Source organism: Anolis carolinensis, chromosome 1, assembly GCF_035594765.1.
Source record: "Anolis carolinensis isolate JA03-04 chromosome 1, rAnoCar3.1.pri, whole genome shotgun sequence".
Taxonomy (NCBI): Eukaryota; Metazoa; Chordata; class Lepidosauria; order Squamata; family Dactyloidae; genus Anolis; species Anolis carolinensis.
This window is the reverse complement of record NC_085841.1, coordinates 57,645,034-57,667,349: the sequence shown is the minus strand read 5'-3', so window position 1 is coordinate 57,667,349 and position 22,316 is coordinate 57,645,034. Positions and strand designations below refer to the sequence as shown.

Below are 22,316 nucleotides of genomic sequence, written 5' to 3'. Positions count from 1 at the left end.
CAATGGAAGCTCAGGTCGCTGCTGCCAGCAAACAGGCCTTTTTCCACCTACGACAAGTGAGGCAACTGGCACCCTATCTATCTGATGAGGCTCTGGCAACAGTCATCCATGCCACGGTCATGTCTAGGCTGGACTATTGCAACACCCTGTATGTTGGCCTTCCGATGTCCACGACCCGGAAGCTCCGTATTGTTCAAAATGCGGCAGCCAGGTTACTCACAAGAACACCCATGAAATGCCACATAACACCAGTGCTGCAGCATCTGCATTGGCTTCCAACTGATTACCGTGGTCTATATAAAATGCTAGTCCTGACTTTTAAAACTCTTTACAGCCAGGGCCCATCGTATCTTAGGGACTGTCTCTCCTTCTCCCATCATCGGAGGTCGCAACGACCATCCCAACGAGACTTACTCTATGTACCGGGTCCTAGAGAAGTGCCCTTGGAAAGGACCAGGCGCAGAGCTTTTTCTGTTTCTGCCCCTGCCTTATGGAATGCCTTGCCGCCCTATATGAGAGCCATGCATGAGTTAGGGCCTTTTACCCTAGCACTCAAGACATGGCTCTTTACTAGAGCTTTTAATCTATTTTAATTTTTATCAATATTTGTATGTATGTATTTTTATCTTTTACAATTTTATCTTGTAAATCGCCTAGAGCATCGTGGATGGAGGGCGATTAATAAGTAATTAAATGATGATGATGATGATGATGATGATGATGATGATGATGATGATTTTGAAAAGTCTAGTGTACTACACATTGTCCACAGAAACACATACCGATATTCACATTTGGTCACATTTTAATCATCTGAGTTTTATTTATTCATTTAAAAGTGGGAAAGAAACAACAGATCTAGTCAACTCACCATTCGTATTGCATGAAGAATATGCCCATAGCAGTAAGCCATGATTCCAACTGGGGCTGCTAGACAACCAAGAAAGAAAAATAGAACAAAGGAGGAATCGCTGGGCTCTTTCGACTGCCAGTCCACCGAACAACCTAATCCATGTATTTCTAGTGTGTAATGGTTCCAGCCAAGGAGAGGTGCCCCTGTCCAGGCTAAGGAATAGAGCCAGATGTATGTGATTGCCCGCCAAGACCATGAGAAATCAATCACTCTTGCATGCACAACTCTGATGTAACGTTCGTAGGCCAGAACGGTGAGTGTCATGATAGAAACAATTCCTGCAGAAAGACAAAGAAGATAGAACATCTATCATATGTTTTATACTGTCCACTGTATTTGTTTTATAGGTATGCAACTGTGCTTGGTTTACTTGGTTCACCATGGACAAAGCAAAGATCTGACAGACTGAAAAGGAAAATAATCTGCTCCTCTTTGTAAGATTAAGCAATCACCTCTCCATACCCATGGATTCTGCATCCATAAATCCAACCATCCACAACTTGAAAATATTAAGGCCCACTCAAAAGAAAAGTAAACCTTGATTTTGCCCTTTTATACAAGGGGCATCATTTTAGTATTCTGCTGTAGCACTCACAGATTTTGGTATCCATCGGAAATCCTATAACAAAACCACAGCAAATACAAAGGACCCACTGTGGCTCAATTCATGATCTGTTGCCAAAATACACCTCATTATACACATTCAGTCATGACTTTGAGGAAAAGATCTCTGTGTTAACACTATTTTTTCATGCCACCAAAACCTGAAAAAGCATGAGATGAGATTCCGAGTTACAAACATCTGATTTACAAATGACTCACAGTTAAGAAAGGGGTGAGACAACAGGAGGTCAGAGAAATCCACTCCTAAGAAGGGAAATTAATTCCTGAAAGGGTTATCATGGGGGAAAGGTGTCTCCACTGAAGCTATTTCGCCATTCCTTGTTTCCACAACAAGCCATTTTTTTTTTCAAAATCCAATTACCACAGAGACAGAAAATGAGGTGAAATCTTCTGAACAGGGGCACAGACAGCAAAACAAACACTGCAAGGGTGTTAACCCTTCACTATGCTATCCAAAACTGTGTGTGTGTGTGTGTGTGTGTGAGAGAGAGAGAGAGAGAGAGAGAGAGCGAGAGCGAGAGCGAGAGCGAGAGAGAGAGAGAGAGAGAGAGAGAGAGAGAGAGAGTTTGAGTGTCTGGAGTTATACTTAAAATGTACCTATTCTGACTTACAAGCAAATTCAACTTAAGAACAACTTGGGGACTGCCTGTAATTTTAGAAAGGTGTTGTCACAATTGACATAACATGGTTAGGAGAACCGACGGTCAACATACTTACTGTCATTGATTTGTGGAAGACTACTGTGTATGCATATATGTGCAAAACTCACATTTAAAAAACTCTATTTTAAGAGAACCTTAAAGAAGAAGAATAGAATTGTAGAGTTGGAGAATCACAAGGGTCCGTCCAACCCCCTGCCATAATCATTTACAAATATAGCTGGCAATATTATGAACATCCTTCTCTAACTTTTCTACTTTCAGATGTATATTTCTGACTGCAACTCCCATCATCCTCATCCAACACAGTCTGGTTGAATGGTAATAATGGGAATTAATGTTCAAAAAATATCTGGAGGTAGCCAAGTTGGGGAAGACTGATTTAAAATAGGCTGAACTATGTTCCTACATTATGTACTACAAAATCAACACAGACAGTTTTTGTTATCATAAATTCATGAGAAATGATCTGCTATTGGATTATAATAATTATATATGACAACATAAATTGTTATCATAGATTTATTCTTACAAATTACATTTATGGAAAAATAAAGTTCTGTTTTCAAGCTGTGTAAGAAATTTATTGCATGAGGAAATAGTGCATGAAAAAAAGATATCCATATGTTGCTATCACGATGCTTATCAAGGGCAGATTAGTTTGAGAACGCACAGTTGATTAAGCAGTCATTTACAAGAAGGTCTCATTCAAACAGTCACCAAATTCACACAGTTCCTTGTATGTCAAAGACAAGATGAATCATCTTTCTCCATCCATTTGCACAAGCTGAACTAATCAGGGTCCAGGGCTGGATTTAGGGACAGATGACCCAGGTGACTGCCCCTGGCAATATGCCCAGAAGCATCTGTCACAAGCCATCTACTCAACATCCTTCAGCTGAAACACATTGTGAAAACAGCTCATGCAAGCACGAAAAAAACCTACTTCCAGAGCCTAACATTTACCATCTCACATTGGGGGGGGGGGGTAAACTGGGGCAGGGATACGTGTGCCTGTAGCTGTAAGAAGGATAAATAATCCTTTGCAATTAACACCGACAAATGGCTTCCATTAACCAGAGTATATATTTGGAGAGACAAAGCTGTGTTTTATCTTCAGAGACATGCAACAATAGTACAAAAAAGTGGCTACTTGTTCTGAAGGGCAGGATGCCTTCTCAACGGAGAGATGCTTGTCTGGTATACGCATTTGCCTCTCAAATGACCTGCTGCAAGTATCTGCCTCTTAATGCTCCAAAGCCTCCCAAGGCTTATGGTTATGGGATCTAAAGATAGCTCAGTCTTAAGCAAGAGTTGTTCTGTAAGCTTCAATAAAAGCTATGTTCAATTAAATTATGTACGTCAAAAGCAGCTGGCCCATTACCTTCAGCTTCTGAACTTATCCAGCCTTATTTTTCTCCTAATCTCTCCCTTTCATGCTATGAATTGTGTCTCTTCTGCATACTCATGCAATAGTCATAGAAATTGGTTCCTGGGTGGTTGCTGTATAAAAACCTGACTATACCACCCTGCATAGAATGAACAAGCAGAACGGGCACCTTATCTCTTGTAAACTTTCTTTCTGCAAACTAAGATCTTTACAGTCTATTAGTTATCTGCAGCACATTTTGCCCCAAAGAGCAATCCATGAGCTATATTTATACCGCACTATGACTTGGTAGTAGAAATCACTGTCACAGATCTAATTCCTGCAGATAGCTCAAATTGTTCAAAAGCCCTTATTCACAGGGGGATAAAAAGGATTTTACAAGCCAGCTGTATTGACTGGTGTGTGTGTTTTTCCCTATGAAAGCAGAATAGGTACAGGTTATATACAGAAGATACACCAAACTTGTGCCTCTAGCACTAGGTCTATTTTTTAAAAGAGAGTTCTGTCATAATACAGTAGGAACACATATATCTGTTGGGGATAGGTTCCCGGTTGAACTATAGTTACCTGAAACTATGAATATGATAGAACACTATTAAATAATATGATGTCTGATCCTGACATACCATAGAATTACAATGAAGGACCTAGAGATTGCTAGTGAAGTATCCTCTCTGGGAATATGATAGGTTATCCAACACAACTCTATGGTAACTTACAGTGGACATATGCTATAGCATCAACTGACAAACCTAGAAAATTCCACAAGAAGCCATTTTTCCCCCACAGGCACAAATAAGTGTAACTGCAAAATGGGTTCTGTGGCTATAGAAGTCTTACTATAATTCTTCCATTAATTTCCTCCTACATGTCAATTTTAAATACCTATTTCTCCTATAGTAAAATGTCAGTCTCCATCTATAGCACACTGTTGTTAATAACAAGCAACTCAATAATCATTATTGCCTCTTTCCTGTACATATTGGAAAGCCATTTCTCTAAGCTTCTCCTGTTCCAATGGCAACATTCACCCAGTATGCTTCCTCTGTTTATGGCACTGGAATGGTTACTCATGCTCATCCTTCCAAAGGAGCAGCATTTTTTAAATCAATAAGCACAACTTTGCCTATTGGAAATCCACACATTTCTTATATAAATCACAAATGGCAGCCAGCTAATTATGATGGTGGTGGTGGGTGAAAACAAAAGAAAATTGTATCCCTATGTTCAGATAGTTGCTACACTATTAAGCCCCATTTTCATTTACCATTTAATACAATTTGAAGCTTCAAACTGAAGCTGCCAGACAACAAACACCCACAAAAGAATGTGAAAGAAAGTCCTTAATGTGCATTGATGGTCTATGGTTTGTGTAGTTACCACCCGGACCTCAAATTGGTTCCAGGATTTCCTATAGAATCGTCTGCACTGTGAAACCACTTTCTTCAACAATTCTTTGAAATTGCATTAAATGTTCAGTGTAGATAGTAGGCTTGCTCAAATAATTCGTTTTCCCCGTTTACCGTTATTGATTCGTTATTTTCGGATTTTTTGAAGCAATATTGAATCTTGGCTGTCCACACGCCTGGATATCGCGGTTTCGAACCGCGATTGGCCGTTTTCCGTAATGGCGCCTTTTTTTCGTTTTTAAAAAATGCTTTGTCAAATCATCCAAACTTTTTTAAGTCCACTGGGGCAATCTAGTGTGTTGTTTGCACCTTGTAGCCAATCAGAGAGCACGTTTAACCAGGGGGAGGGGCTGGTAGGACGTGCTTAATGAAAACAGCGTGCACACGCCTCGTGGCTCAGTCGCACTGGGACTTTTGGAGAGGGTGGAAGGGTAGATTGGTGCAGGCAGGCAGGAAACATTGCTGCGTCACAGCATGGCTGTGTGAAGACCAGGACAGGAGAAAAGGTGGGGTGGTCTGTGGCTGAGTTTGGTGGTGTGGGTCTTAGGTCTTTCTATTTCTTTTGTTGTTGCAAACTTGCAAAGGGCTGTCCTGTGGGTGTTTTTCCTGTTCAAAATACAACTCCTTTTGGGGAAAGAAAAGGTTCCCTTTGTGCCTTGCCTTGTGTGTGTGTCTGCCAGGAACGCTTTGGGAAAGAGTTGCATATCCCATCCTGTTCAAAATACAACTCCTTTTGGGGAAAGAAAAGGTTCCCTTTGTGCCTTGCCTTGTGTGTGTGTCTGCCAGGAACGCTTTGGGAAAGAGTTGCATATCCCATCCTGTTCAAAATACAACTCCTTTTGGGGAAAGAAAAGGTTCCCTTTGTGCCTTGACTTGTGTGTGTGTCTGCCAGGAACGCTTTGGGAAAGAGTTGCATATCCCATCCTGTTCAAAATACAACTCCTTTCGGGAAAATAAAAGCTTGCCTTTGTGCCTTGACTTGTGTGTGTGTCTGCCAGGAACGCTTTGGGAAAGAGTTGCATATCCCATCCTGTTCAAAATACAACTCCTTTCGGGAAAATAAAAGCTTGCCTTTGTTCCTTGCCTTCCCCTGGGCTACGGGTGTGTGTGTGTCTGCCAGGGACGCTTTGGGAAAGAGTTGCATATCCCATCCTGTTCAAAATACAACTCCTTTTGGGGAAAGAAAAGGTTCCCTTTGTGCCTTGCCTTGTGTGTGTGTCTGCCAGGAACGCTTTGGGAAAGAGTTGCATATCCCATCCTGTTCAAAATACAACTCCTTTTGGGGAAAGAAAAGGTTCCCTTTGTGCCTTGCCTTGTGTGTGTGTCTGCCAGGAACGCTTTGGGAAAGAGTTGCATATCCCATCCTGTTCAAAATACAACTCCTTTTGGGGAAAGAAAAGGTTCCCTTTGTGCCTTGCCTTGTGTGTGTGTCTGCCAGGAACGCTTTGGGAAAGAGTTGCATATCCCATCCTGTTCAAAATACAACTCCTTTTGGGGAAAGAAAAGGTTCCCTTTGTGCCTTGCCTTGTGTGTGTGTCTGCCAGGAACGCTTTGGGAAAGAGTTGCATATCCCATCCTGTTCAAAATACAACTCCTTTCGGGAAAATAAAAGCTTGCCTTTGTGCCTTGCCTTCCCCTGGGCTACGGGTGTGTGTGTGTCTGCCAGGGACGCTTTGAGAAAGAGTTGCATATCCCATCCTGTTCAAAATACAACTCCTTTCGGGAAAATAAAAGGTTCCCTTTGTGCCTTGCCTTGTGTGTGTGTCTGCCAGGAACGCTTTGGGAAAGAGTTGCATATCCCATCCTGTTCAAAATACAACTCCTTTCGGGAAAATAAAAGCTTGCCTTTGTGCCTTGCCTTCCCCTGGGCTACGGGTGTGTGTGTGTCTGCCAGGGACGCTTTGGGAAAGAGTTGCATATCCCATCCTGTTCAAAATACAACTCCTTTTGGGGAAAGAAAAGGTTCCCTTTGTGCCTTGCCTTGTGTGTGTGTCTGCCAGGGACGCTTTGGGAAAGAGTTGCATATCCCATCCTGTTCAAAATACAACTCCTTTCGGGAAAATAAAAGCTTGCCTTTGTTCCTTGCCTTCCCCTGGGCTACGGGTGTGTGTGTGTCTGCCAGGGACGCTTTGGGAAAGAGTTGCATATCCCATCCTGTTCAAAATACAACTCCTTTTGGGGAAAGAAAAGGTTCCCTTTGTGCCTTGCCTTGTGTGTGTGTCTGCCAGGGACGCTTTGGGAAAGAGTTGCATATCCCATCCTGTTCAAAATACAACTCCTTTCGGGAAAATAAAAGCTTGCCTTTGTGCCTTGCCTTCCCCTGGGCTACGGGTGTGTGTGTGTCTGCCAGGGACGCTTTGGGAAAGAGTTGCATATCCCATCCTGTTCAAAATACAACTCCTTTTGGGGAAAGAAAAGGTTCCCTTTGTGCCTTGCCTTGTGTGTGTGTCTGCCAGGAACGCTTTGGGAAAGAGTTGCATATCCCATCCTGTTCAAAATACAACTCCTTTTGGGGAAAGAAAAGGTTCCCTTTGTGCCTTGCCTTGTGTGTGTGTCTGCCAGGAACGCTTTGGGAAAGAGTTGCATATCCCATCCTGTTCAAAATACAACTCCTTTTGGGGAAAGAAAAGGTTCCCTTTGTGCCTTGCCTTGTGTGTGTGTCTGCCAGGAACGCTTTGGGAAAGAGTTGCATATCCCATCCTGTTCAAAATACAACTCCTTTTGGGGAAAGAAAAGGTTCCCTTTGTGCCTTGCCTTGTGTGTGTGTCTGCCAGGAACGCTTTGGGAAAGAGTTGCATATCCCATCCTGTTCAAAATACAACTCCTTTTGGGGAAAGAAAAGGTTCCCTTTGTGCCTTGACTTGTGTGTGTGTCTGCCAGGAACGCTTTGGGAAAGAGTTGCATATCCCATCCTGTTCAAAATACAACTCCTTTCGGGAAAATAAAAGCTTGCCTTTGTGCCTTGACTTGTGTGTGTGTCTGCCAGGAACGCTTTGGGAAAGAGTTGCATATCCCATCCTGTTCAAAATACAACTCCTTTCGGGAAAATAAAAGCTTGCCTTTGTGCCTTGCCTTCCCCTGGGCTACGGGTGTGTGTGTGTCTGCCAGGGACGCTTTGGGAAAGAGTTGCATATCCCATCCTGTTCAAAATACAACTCCTTTCGGGAAAATAAAAGCTTGCCTTTGTGCCTTGCCTTTCCCAGTCTCAAACACCTCCAGGGCTGCGTGGGTGTGTGTCTGCCAGGGACGCTTCCTGATTTTCCCAAGCCAACTTTGGGAAAGAGTTGCATATCCCATACTTTCCTGTAGAACTGGAAAGTACAGGTATCCCCTTGTAAATAAATAAAACTAACTAAATGTTATAGACTACGCTTTTGCAACAGTAAATTGGCCAGAATATAACACGTTGCCAATCAAGATTCAACAAATATTTCCCACCAGTAACACAACACCTTACCATCATCCCTTCTGTTACCTGAAAACACTCCCCTTGACATGAAGCGCTCAGCTGTACGCGGGTCTGGGGGAGCAAGTCCTAGTAGTGGTCAAGCCACGGCCAGGACACTGTGGGGGGCCAAAAAAGTTAAGGTGGGTCCCATACGTCTGGAACGCCGAACTATGGGAGTGGGTGGACTTGATGAAGAACCAGGCTGTTCTAATGCAGACAGTTCACAGGCATCCACCCGGAGCCGGCTGTCGCATGGAGCTGAGACAACTGGACGATCATTGGAACATACAGGTGTTGCCGTCCTGGAACTACAGGTGGTGGATAGTGAGGATATAGATAACCCCACCCCTCCCCCAGCTACTGACAGTGAGGAGGAGGTAGAGGAGGTACTACCATCAAAACGTAGACTTTCTCATGCTGCTGAAAGGGTGCCCACGACTCCCATCTCTGAGGGCGTCGCCACAGTGGCTGTGGGGAGGCCAAGGTCATTTATTTGGGACCATTTCCATGTCCACTCTCAGAGTTCTACTTTGGCAGTTTGTAGACACTGTGGGGCAAATATCAGCAGAGGCAGAGACACGAGACATCTTGCGACCTCGGGGTTGAGCTCTCACATGAAGCGACACCATCCCTCCATTTCGCTGGGAGGGGGAACTGCAAGCCCTTCCAGTGGCAGCCTTAGCACGCAAAGTTCACCAGGTGAAGATAGTGGAAGGCGGACACAGTCCACCTTGGAGGATTGGGCCATTCCATTACACAGAAAGAAAACGGGGGAAACATTGCTCACACCCCAGCAGATAACCCAAACTGTGGGAGAGATGATTGCCCTAGATCACCATCCCTTCCGCCTGGTAGAACAAGAAGGCTTTGTACGCCTTATGAAACGACTGTGCCCCCGCTACAAAATCCCCTCCCGTCACACCTTTTCCAGAAAAGTAATCCCCGGCTTGTACGAGGGCTGTAAGGAACGCATTATCCAGATGTTGCGTACCGCCATGGGAGGACACATCCATTTTACCTCTGATATTTGGTCAAGCTTGGGAGGAGGCCACTCCTACCTCTCTCTCACGGCACATTGGTGGGAGAAGGAAGGCACTATGGATACATCCCATCGTTGGGCACTCCTCGCATTGGAGGTAGTTGATCGTGATCACAAGGCAGAGACCATCTGCAACTATCTGGAAAACATGATGGGGGAATGGATGCAGTGTAGGCCGGAAGAAATGAGGAGGGGCTTTATGGTGACGGACGCAGGGAAAAATATGATCAAAGCGGTTGAAAGTGCCGGGTTTCAGAATGTGTCCTGCATGGCCCACTTGCTTCACAATACCGTCAAGGAAGGTTTAAAGAGCCAGGAAGAGCAGTCGGGCAGCAACACAAACATCTCCCTGCTGATCGAGCGCTGTAGAAAGATCGCGGGCTACTTCCACCGGAGCATCAAGGCAGCCCGGCAGCTGAGAGACAGGCAGAGCCTTGAAGGCCTCCCGCAGCACAAGCTGCTCCAGGACGTCTCGACTCGGTGGAATTCAACCTTAAAAATGCTCGAACGCATGGTTGAGCAGCAGAAGGCGGTACACGGCATCTCCCTCACTTTGGTTGCGCCTGTTAGCAAGCTTGTTCCAACTAAGCAAGAGTGGGACACCATCTCCCAGCTAGTAGACGTACTAAAGCCATTCAAACATGCCACTGAGACACTTTCGGAATCAAAAGCTCTTCTGAGCCAGGCAGTGCCCATGGTCTTGAGGCTAAGGAGGCACCTAGAAAGGCTTGGGGCCGGTCGAACAATGGACTCCCTGGCTGGACCGCTGACACCGCCGGTCCAGGAGGTGGTGAGGAGGTTGTCCTTTGCTGTACGGAAACGGCTAGAGCCACTTCTTTCCAGCAAGGTCCATATGCTGGCGGCCTTGTGTGATCCACGGCTAAAGTACAACGTCTGCCCAAAAGACTTTACCATGTGGAAGGGCCAACTTGTTGACCTTGTGAGGGAGGTCTTTGCTGCCAGGGTGGAGGAAACGGGCACAGCGGCCCCTCTTCCAGAACTGCCTGTCACCCCAAGCACTAGCGCTAGTGGCGAGACGGAAAGTCCCGCGGAGCCGGTAGGGGGTTGCCGTAGGGATACGGATCTCCAGCCGCGAACAGGAAACGTTTTCTTTGCAGAGACGGTGGCCATACTTGCCTGCTCTGAAGAATCCTCTTTGCTGGCTTCTGCTCAAAAGGTAGACTCGGCCGAATGCTCGGTCAACAGGTACTTTGAGGAGCCTCCTGAGATAATTTCTTGTGATCCATTGTCCTATTGGGCTTCACGCGAACACATGTGGCCGGATCTGTCGCACGTAGCCCGCCAGTTCCTCAGCTGTCCTCCCACCAGCGTCCAGAGCGAAAGGGTCTTCAGCATAGCGGGAGATGTAGTCACGCCCCACCGCAGCTTGCTGGACCCTCAAACAGTTGAGAAACTTGTTTTCCTGAAGGCCAACCTTCCTGTGTTGAATTTCCCAGATTTGGATTTTGAGACCGACTGCTGCTAGAGCAACAGTTCTCCTCCTTTAACCAACTCTGCTTCAGAGTAACTTTGGCCAATTTTTTGGGCGTCCGGGCGGGGGGGTGGCCCCTTTGGACTCTGTCCAACAACTCTCTCCTCTATCCTACAATGCTTTCCTCTCTCTTTTCCCTTCCTTTCTCCTCTTTTTCATCACTCAACGTTGCCCCACTGACGTTTTTGGGTTCATCCATCTCAAGGGGCCGTTTCACGAATCATGTAATCATGGAATCATAGAAAAGTAGAGTTGGAATAGAACTCATGGGCCATCGAGTTCTCCCCCAAGAAAGACGCAGGAAGTATCATTCAAAGCATCCCCGACAGATGGCCATCGAGCCAATGCTTAAAAGCTTCAAAAGAAGGGGCCTCCAACACAGTCCGGGGGAGACAGTTCCACTCCCGAACAACCATCGCGGAGAGAAGTACTATCTTTCATTTGTCCCTGTTGAACTTAATATACTTTTGGCCCATCTCTGTATTCGGAAGTTACAAAACGTTTTCTCTCATGTAATACTGGCTCTGTAGAGGTTGAAGGATATTCTGTGGAAAATTAGACCATAAAAGCCAAGGTAGATAATGCTTCCTCTTTGTGTTCTGTTCGGATTTCATTCAATTCCCTTTTTATTTGGGGGGGGGGGGGAAATATTACCATCACGAGCCATGACTGTTTGGTCTTCTACAGATCCTCGCAGCTCCTGTACAGAAAGAGCACTGTTATATTTGATGTGGATACTTCAGATAATCATTTCAGGTGTAGGAATACGCCAGACTCTCACTTTACAGAGGTATACTATCTGTCCATCTGAACCTTTGAGGATGTCTTTATCCACTGGAATTACTACACCTCGACTTGGGACAGAACTTCTCTAAATTGTCATCTTTCAGTGTCCCATTGTCTAGAGCGGGTGTGGTTGCCGCAGTGGTCATGGGACGGCCGCCTTTGGGTCCCCTAGCCCTCTGCCCGCTTACGCGGAGGGTGCCTTTATAACTCGGAGGGGGGAATCATCAAAGACAGTGGTACTCCTCCGCCTTTGCCAGCATTTCTCCAAATGGTTGTCTAGTGTCCCTTCTCCTTTATATGCCGTGGTCTACGCTGTGGTCGTTAAACGGCCGCTTTTGGGTCCCCTCCCCCTTTGACCTGGCACGCAGAGGGTGCCGTTCCCCCTTCAGGACGTGTGCCTTGCGGCTGCTTTAGATGTTTGGGCGCAGGTTACGCCGAGTGGGAATTGCCTTTTGCTGGCTTGTTGGGAAAACGATAGAAGAGGTACACGGCCTTCCCCTTGGGTGGTGGGGTGTTGCTGTGGGTTGAGGCTTAAGTCGCAAAAACAAAAAACTTTGTGGGAGGGCCGTGCCGAATTCTCCGGGATGCATGCCGGCCAACTGTGGCCGGCTGGCTCAGGGTGGGGTCTTTGCTGCCCTTTGTTTTTTTCCCTTACTTTTCTTTTCTTTTTGCTGCCTCTCGGACTACGTGACGCCAGACTCTAGAGGTATATGCCCTTCCCCCTTCAGGGCGTGTTCCTTTGCGGCTGCTTGCAATGTGTGGGCGCAGGTTACCCAGAGTGGGAACTGCCTTTTGCTGGCTTGTTGGCAGGACGATAGAAGAGGTCCACGGCCTTCCCCTGGGGTGGTGGAGTGTTGCTGTGGGTAGAGGCTTAATTCGCAAAAACAAAAAACTTTGTGGGAGGGCCGTGCCGAATTCTCCGGGATGCATGCCGGCCAACTGTGGCCGGCTGGCTCAGGGTGGGGTCTTTGCTGCCCTTTGTTTTTTTCCCTTACTTTTCTTTTCTTTTTGCTGCCTCTCGGACTACGTGACGCCAGACTCTAGAGGTATATGCCCTTCCCCCTTCAGGGCGTGTTCCTTTGCGGCTGCTTGCAATGTGTGGGCGCAGGTTACCCAGAGTGGGAACTGCCTTTTGCTGGCTTGTTGGCAGGACGATAGAAGAGGTCCACGGCCTTCCCCTGGGGTGGTGGAGTGTTGCTGTGGGTAGAGGCTTAAGTCGCAAAAACAAAAAACTTTGTGGGAGGGCCGTGCCGAATTCTCCGGGATGCATGCCGGCCAACTGTGGCCGGCTGGCTCAGGGTGGGGTCTTTGCTGCCCTTTGTTTTTTTCCCTTACTTTTCTTTTCTTTTTGCTGCCTCTCGGACTACGTGACGCCAGACTCTAGAGGTATATGCCCTTCCCCCTTCAGGGCGTGTTCCTTTGCGGCTGCTTGCAATGTGTGGGCGCAGGTTACCCAGAGTGGGAACTGCCTTTTGCTGGCCTTTGGGTAAAACGATAGAAGAGGGTGGAACGATCAAAGACAGTGGTACAGTCTCCCATCACCCTGAGAGGTTGTGATTGACGCTGTTGCTGCGGAACGGCCGCCTTTGGTTCCCCTTGCCCACTGTCCGCGCACACGGACGTTGCCGATTGCCCGTCAGGGCGTGTGCCTTTGCGGCTGCTTTCAAGGAGTGGGCGCAAGTTCCGTCTCGTGGAAACTGTTTCTTGCTGGTCTGTTGGTAATAACGAGGGTGGAGTGATCACAGACTGTGGGACAGTGTCCCATTCACCTTAAAAGGAAGTGTACTCAACGATGTGGCGGCAGAACGGCCGCCTTTGGTTCCCCTCGCCCTCTGGCCGCGCACGCGGAATCACTGAAAGAAGTGGGACACCTTGGCCTTTACCACTTCTCAAAATTGTCTTCTTTTACTGTACCATTGCCTTGTGCGGGTGTAGTCGAGAGCATGTGATGATAATCTTACGCAGAGTAAGAAGTAGAGAATCAATCCACTCAGAATCTCTTTTGCTATTAAAAACAATTACTTAATAATGCCTTCATGTTTCCTTTGGAATCAACATTTCTGCTTTGTTTCTACTTTGAATTACTTTCTACTTCATTACACACTATATCTTTCATAATTGTACTTCCTCAAGTTTACTTAAACTGTATGTATACCAACTGAAGTCATTTCCCTCTATCCAGGTTATCTGCAGGAGAACTTTAATAACCCCTGAAGAACACACTAGTCTTACCTGCAGTGGAACTGCATGGAAACATGTGCCTAACATCAGAGCCTTAAAACCTTCCTCCTCCAAAAAGCATTATAGGTCTGTGTGGTCGTTTGTAGCCTATTTAAGAATAGCTTGACAGGCCAATAGTATTTCGCACTGTATATTTTTTTAACTGTCAAACTACCTCCTCTTCAGTCCTCGGACTAGAGCCGTGTTTTTACACCACTGTTTTTTAAGCTGGTAATGCTGTATGCTGACTGTGACTTCAGTTATATCTTATGTCTTATTGACCCAACATGAACACAGAAGAGTCTCACTGATCAAAGCCGAACGGGCCTACCAGTGCTGAAATAAGCAAATTTCTTGGATTGGACTTGTTGAAGAAAAGCATATAACACATCATATCAGGTTATTATTTTCCAAATAAAGCACCATAAATGCATGTTATACAACCAAGGAGACATAAGAAGTCGTTCTATATGCTGAAATGATATGTTGCTATTGCTTACTTTATGAATTTAGCTGCAAAATATCACAATATAATGGAATCATTGACTACAGAAATGGCTAGATTTTTCCAGAGGCTAGACGGTTTGCTGTTATGGAGTGTATCTTTGTGTCATGGGTTGTGGTGTGTGGGCGTGGGGCCGGCCAACGGTGGCCGGCCCCCCGGGTCTGATGGGCTTGGGCCCACATTTTGAAAGCAGACGTGAAGAAAGCATGCCCTTCCCCCTCTGGGTTCAGCGGTGTGGGCGTGGGGCCGGCCAATGGTGGCCGGCCCCCCGGGTCTGAGGGGCTTGGGCCCACATTTTGCAAGCAGACGTGAAGAAAGCATGCCCTTCCCCCTGTGTGTTCAGCGGTGTGGGCGTGGGGCCGGCCAACGGTGGCCGGCCCCCCGGGTCTGAGGGGCTTGGGCCCACATTTTGCAAGCAGACGTGAAGAAAGCCTGCCCTTCCCCGTGGGTTGCGGCGTGTGGGCGTGGGGCCGGCCAACGGTGGCCGGCCCCCCGGGTCTGAGGGGCTTGGGCCCACATTTTGCAAGCAGACGTGAAGAAAGCATGCCCTTCCCCGTGGGTTGCGGCGTGTGGGCGTGGGGCCGGCCAACGGTGTCTGAGGGGCTTGGGCCCACATTTCCTTTTTTTTGTTTTTCTCTCTCTTTCTCTGGGAAGGGTGCCGGCCAATGGTGGCCGGCCTAGTATTTTAAAGTGTGGGCCTTTTTGGCGGTGGCTTTTTCTGTCTTTTCTTTGGTCTTTGCTGCCTCTCGGCCTACGTGGCCGAGTTTCCCCCGATGCACCGCCTCTGTCTTCTCTCTCGGCTGTCGTTCTTTACCCCTTTATGCGAGTTTGCACCGAAGCCTCCTTTGGGGCGGCGTCCCCTCTTTCTTCCTGTCTGGGAATCGTGCCGGCCAACGGTGGCCGGCCTAGTATTTTATAGTGTGGGCCTTTTTGGCGGTGGCTTTTTCTGTCTTTTCTTTGGTCTTTGCTGCCTCTCGGCCTACGTGGCCGAGTTTCCCCCGATGCACCGCCTCTGTCTTCTCTCTCGGCTGTCGTTCTTTACCCCTTTATGCGAGTATGCACCGAAGCCTCCTTTGGGGCGGCGTCCCCTCTTTCTTCCTGTCTGGGAATCGTGCCGGCCAACGGTGGCCGGCCTAGTATTTTATAGTGTGGGCCTTTTTGGCGGTGGCTTTTTCTGTCTTTTCTTTGATCTTTGCTGCCTCTCGGCCTACGTGGCCGAGTTTCCCCGATGTACCGCCTCTCTCTTCTCTCGCCGGCTGTCGTTCTTTAGCCCTTTATGCTATTTTGCACAGAAGCCTCCTTTGGGGCGGTGTCCTCTGGTTTTTTTTCTCTCTCTCTCTCTCAGGGATGCGTGCCGGCAAACAGTGGCCGGCCCGGCTTAATGTATGGGCCTTGTCGCCTGTGGCTTTTTTCTTTCTTTTCTTTTCTTTTCTTTTCTTTTTGCTGCCTCTCGGCCTACGTGGTCGGGTTTCCCACGATGCACCGCCTCTCTCTTCTCTCGCCGGCTGTCGTTCTTTACCCCTTTATGCGATTTTGCACAGAAGCCTCCTTTGGGGCGGCGGCCCCTCTTTCTTCCTCACAGGGAAGCGTGCCGGCCAACGGTGGCACGCCTAGTATTTCAACGTGTGGGCCTTGTCGGCCTACGTGGTCGACGTGTTTCCCACGATGCACCGCCTCTGTCTTCTCTCGCGGCTGTCGTTCTTTACCCCTTGGTGCAATCTTGCACAGAACCCTTCTTTGGGGCGGCGGCCTCTATTTCTTCCAGTCAGGGAAGCTTGCCGGCCAACGATGGCCGGCCTAGTATTTCAGTGTGTGGGCCTTGCCGGATGTGGCTTATTCTTTCTTTTCTTTTATTTTCATGAAATCAGCGGGGGAGGATGGGCGGGTTGTGTTTCCACAGAACACCACTCAAAGAAACAGTTAGCGGTATCCTATACTGTTCTAAATTGCTCGACAACAAAATGATAGAATCATAGAAACATGGCACCAAACATCATATAATCATAAAGCTAGAAGAGACCATCCAGTCCAACGCCATTCTGCCATGCAAAAACAATATACAGTAGAGTCTCACTTATCCAACACTCGCTTATCCAATGTTCTGGATTATCCAATTTTTTTTTGTAGTCAATGTTTTCAATATATTGTGATATTTTGTTGCTAAATTCGTAATTACTACGTAATATTACTGCGTATTGAACTACCTTTTCTGTCTAATTTGCTGTTAAACAAGATTTTTTGGGGCTTAATTTGTAAAATAACCTAATTTGCTGTTCAAAAGGCTTTTCCTTAATGTCTCCTTATCATCCAACATATTTGCTTATCCAACGTTCTGCTGGCCCGTTAATGTTGGATAAGCGAGACTCTACTGTATCCAGAAATATCTGATGCTGTAACCGATATATCATTTACCGTCCCGGAATACTAGCCAGATGGCCCATGAATGGTCACAAAAGTCATAGAAATATGGTCACAGAAGTCATAGAATAATAGAAACATGGTCCCTAAAGTCATAGACTCAAAGAACCAAGTAACAGAATCATCCCAAAAGTCCTAGAATCCTAAAATGATAGAATCATAGAGTCATGGCGCCAAACATCATAGAATCATAAAGGTAGAAGAGACCATCCAGTCCAATGCTATTCTGCCATGCAAAAGCAATATAACACTCTTGCAGGCTTCATCATTACTGGATCCGTCCTTCAGGACTTTGGCAAACGTTGGATGTGCAATGTTGCTATTTCATCCAAGGCAGAAATTCAACTCATTCTTGGATGGACAAACAGAACCACAACTGCTAACGTTCCCTTAAGGCAGTGTTTCTCAACCTGTGGATCTCCAGGTGTTTTTACCTACAAGTCCCAGAAATCCCAGCCATTTTACCAGCTGTTAGGATTTCTGGGAGTTGAAGGCCAAAACATCTGGGGACCCACAAGTCGAGAACCACTGCCTCAAGGGAGAAACTGTGGCATTACCTCCGAAGTTAAAAAATTGGAAAAACCAAACTCTTCCTTGAAAAGCTGTGATTGTCTAGACATATGGGGGTTAAATCTAGGGCAAAGGAGGGTAAAAATAGATGGGAGGGTCCAATGTGAAAGGTTTGGAACCCCTCCCCTTATATATAAAACAAAGACTCCGCCTCCAATATGTGGCATTCAGTGTGTGTCCACACCAGGGTAGAATTGGCACCATGCTCTCCAGATCAGCCATGCACGTGCCACATTATGCCCCTTCCATGTTCAGGGAGTTTGACAGATGGAAGGGCTATCTGAGCCTTGCGAAAGTGGTTACGGAGATCATCGCGGAACGCAAGAAGGTCCCATTTCCATCTCAGAGTTGGGACACAATGGAGTACGACATGCAGCTAGTCCTCAACGAGGACAACTTTGAAACAGCATCACAATGGGTTAATGGAAGCAGTTCCAGCAGCAAGAGCTCCAAAGGTAGTGCCAATGGCCAGGCTTCCCAAAACAAGGAGATTTGCAATTTCTGCAAACACAACGGGGAATCCAAGCAGGTCTATTCGTCCCACCGGCTGAAGGGGATGGACGGCACCGTGGAGTGCCCCATCTTGCGCAAATACACCTGTCCGCTCTGCGGTGCCACGGGCGAAAAGGCCCATACTTTAAAATACTGCCCACTGAGCCAAGGGAAGAGGTCGCTGTATCGCAAGTGCGGACGTAACTCGGCTGGACGCAAGGTGAGGAGATAAGAAGATCAGGAGAAGACCGAAGCATTTATTCTTAGTTTTAGTTTGACTTTGTAAAAGAACAACATTTGATTTCGAGCATCATTAACACTCTTTACATTTCCTCCCACTTTGTTTCAGGTTTGGAGAATGGAAGCCCAATTCTCTTAGACTACATTTGTGAGTCCAGAAATGTTTTTTTATGTATATTGTTGCCTTCTTTCACATTTGTTGTACCTAGGTTAATTATATTGTGTTTCTTTTAGATGTGTCAGTTGCCTAGTGTGATGACTCATGGGCCCTGCAGTCCTATTCCTGACAGTATTGTGGCAGATGAGGAGGAAAATATGGAGTTTTCCCCAGATTTCCGGTCGGAGTCAGAGCCTTGGCAGCTGCCTGAAGTTCTAGTCCAAGAACCAATTAAACCTGACCTTGGTGGGAACTCTCCCCCTTATGGGAGAAAACAGGCTTACACGACTGATAGAGGATCGAGAGAAAAATTTAGAAGTAGTGCTCGCCTTGCTGCCAAATATGCCACTGATTAGAAGTATTTCCCCTGAGAAAATACGGGGAGTCTTGCACCTGCAAGCTGGTTTCCTTCGCTCCCTGTTCTCTAGGGAAAGTGATTGTTGTTTGGGGAAACGAGACCCAATATAGGGAAATTGCGCGAAGGATTCCTTGCGGAGTCAATTCGTCAGCTCCTGGAGAGAGGTCATGTGTGTGTGGACTTCGAATCCTGTTCCTTGCCTCCTGAATCTAGTTCCAAGCCTTGTCCTCGTCTCACGGATTTACCACAGATCTTGTTCCATGCTTCAAGTTGCTTTGCCTTTAGCCACAGCTCCAGCCACGTTCCAAGTAACTTTCAGCCTTGTGTCAAGCTTCATTGGATTCAAGACTTTTTCTGTTTTCCCAACGCTTTGCTTGGCAAAGCGTGTGTTGCGGTTATTGGATTATAATCTTTGGACTCTAATATTTCATATTGGACAATAATCTGCTGGACTATATTTGGCCTCATTTGAAAGGTCTGCTTCTGAACTTTATTCTACACTTGTTTTTATTGACTTTATATATTCCTTTAATAAAGATATTAGATAGAATCTGGCCTCAGTGTATGGTTATTGGTGCCCAGCAGCCTAGATCCTGACACCTTGTATCATGCTTTTTTATACATATAATCATGTTTTTTACATATGTAATATCACGTTCCTTTGACATCTGTAATTGCCTTATATCATATTTTATATTGTGTTTTATATATGCAGTTACTTTACATGTTTCTTTTATGTATGGATGTATAATTTTTACATGTTTAATTATATTATTTGCAACTATAATTGCCTAATATCATGCTTCTTTTATATATGCAATGACATCATGTTTATTTAACGTATATAAGTGCCTTATATCATGTCCGGGTTATCATGTGTGTCTCCAGAGGGATGCAGCCCTATCCTTTGCAGGGAAAATATAGAAATATCTTCTAAATGGCTACTGTCTAGAATTTTGTTTTGTAAAGAAAGGAAAAGTTCATATGCTATTGGAAAGAAAGATACTATTTTATGTTTAAATTTTGGAAAGGAATAGAATTGGTTATTATTACTGTGGTCTAACCTTCAATTGTTTGCAAGTTGTTCTAAAGTTTGGATCGTAGAGTTTAATAAACAGAGTTTATGGTTTTGGCATCAAAACTGTTCATGTTGTGCTTAAATGGGATTGAATTTTCTTTAATTTGTGGCCCATAATAGGCTGGTTATAAGCCTGATCTGGAAGGCAGCCAAGGCAAAGACCATTGAGCTGCTGAACTTGCAGACTGAAAGGTCCCAGGTTCAAATCCCGGGAGCAGAGTGAGCGCCCGCTGTTAGCTCCAGCTTCTGCCAACCTAGCAGCTTGAAAACATGCCAATGTGAGTAGATGAATAGGTACCGCTGTGGCGGGAAGGTAATGGCACTCCATGTAGTCATGCCGACCACATGACCTTGGAGGTGTCTATGGACAACACTGGCTCTTGGGCTTAGAAATGGAGGTGAGCACAACCCCCAGAGTCAGACATGACTGAACTTAACGTCAAGGGATACCTTTACACACACACATATGCAGGGACTACACCAATTTAACAAAGTTTCAGCCACAAAAACAAAGTTTCTAAAGTAGAGCAATGACTTTCACAGTAAAGACAACCCAATTTAACAGGAAATAAGACTTTCAAACCAGGAACAGATTTCTGCAATTATTAAAAAATGGTTTATTATAAAAGCTATGAAAATTTGCCAAAAATCAGAGGATAAGGGAAACGTTCCACATTTTGGTGAGCTATCAGTGTTAAATGTGTTCTACCACTGTACCAAGTTTGAAGAAGATCACTCAAAAAATGAGGGCGGGAGAGCCCCCTAAGTCCCCCCCCCCTTCGGGCTGTTTTTGGGCCACCGCGCATGCGCGTCCGCCATTAACGAATTAATTTCAAAAATAACGAATTTTCGTTAATTTCGAAAAATTTTGGGGGCCAAATTCGTTATTAGCAACAAAAACGAAAAACTGCCCCCTCTAGTTTTGAAACGAGTTTAGAATCAAATTTTTCATGGATCGATCAAGCCTAGTAGATAGGATCCAAGAGAAGGACCTCCACAGTAGATCAGTGTAAAGGGGCCTAAGGACCTTATCACATTAAAGTAAGGATTCGCCACGCATTGTAGTGAATCCATGGGGGTCCCAGCAGGGGGCATGGAGAACCCATCACTCCACACCCCACACTGCTTGCCTTACCTGGACCCCCACCCCATGAGAGGAAGCATCACTGCCCTGCTTCTCCCAATTGCTCCTAAGGCAAAAAATGAAGCCTCCTGCCTTGCTGCGATGGCAGTGTATACCACTTCCTTTCTTCTTTCACCACTGAGCTCAGCCAGATGTGTGTTGTGGGAAGGGCTTTGTGGTGAAAGAGGATAAGAAGTGGCATACAACAAGTAAATCAACCCATCTGATGAGGTTGCTAGATGAAATGTCAACAGTGAAGTTATTACATTCTGTCTAGAACTCCCAATCTGAAAGTGAATACATTCCAGAGAATAATTTGAGCTTGGCAGTTGGAGGAACTTCTCCAATTTAAAGAAAAACCAAGAAGAAATACTTCTCAGACATATCTAATGGACCTCATCAGACAGAGCTTGGGAAGCATCCTAGGGCACTTACCCACCAGTCCAGTGACGGATGGACATCTGCCCATCCTATGATGTTTCTGGCCCCACCCACAACTGGAGTGGAAGCATTGTACAACATGTCCCTCCCAATGCAGGAGCCTGCCTGTGTTGTGCTGGCTCCAATGGAGCCAGCATGGATCCTCGCCACTCAGGCAATGTTTTCCACATGTCACGGGGGGAGCAATGCCGTGGGGAAGTGACACATGGGGTGACAAATTCGCCTCACTGCCCTTCTGTTTCTTTGCCAAAGCCAGAAGTGGGACACTTCACCTGGCTCATGTGATACTGTTGTAGGTACCTAGAATCATAGAATCATAGAATAGTAGAGTTGGAAGAGACCTCATGGGCCATCCAGTCCAACCCCCTGCCAAGAAGCAGGAAATCACATTCATAGCACCCCCGACAGATGGCCATCCAGCCTCTGCTTAAAAGCCTCCAAAGAAGGAGCCTCCACTACAGTCCGGGGGAGAGAGTTCCACTGCCGAACAGCCCTCACTGTGAGGAAGTTCTTCCTAATGTTCAGGTGGAATCTCCTTTCCTGTAGTTTGAAGCCATTGTTCCGTGTCCTAGTCTGCAGGGCAGCAGAAAACAAGCTTGCTCCCTCCTCCCTATGACTTCCCCTCACATATTTGTACATGGCTATCATGTCTCCTTTCCTTACCTTTCCTATAGCAATTCCAAACCCAGTTCTTTTAAGCAGTTCTGCCTAAATCCAAAGCATCTGAGGTTATATTTATCCCCCTCCCTTTCCTACAAGAATCTCAAACCATAGGTTTCCCTTGTCTTCATTTTATCCTCAAATGAGGGAAATATCTAGAAAGTTCTTCTGTTTGGGCTAATTACAGCTTGCTGTACTGTCTGAACCCAAACCCAGAACAAATGGGGCTAATGTGGTATAGTGACTCCCTTGGAACGATCCAGGAGCCACATCTCTCAAATCTGCTAGCACTGG

General features: G+C 46.1%; 1 protein-coding gene across 1 annotated transcript in view; it reads right to left on the bottom strand.

Annotated features, from left to right (window-relative positions):
• The window catches only part of opn3 (opsin 3), a 52,627-nt gene that overhangs the window by 12,169 nt on the left and 18,142 nt on the right, over window positions 1-22,316 (bottom strand). Inside the window, exon 2 of the mRNA XM_008123887.3 lies at window positions 872-1,191. Within this exon, the coding sequence (XP_008122094.1) occupies window positions 872-1,191 (320 nt within the window). The remainder of the gene's footprint in view (window positions 1-871; window positions 1,192-22,316) is intronic.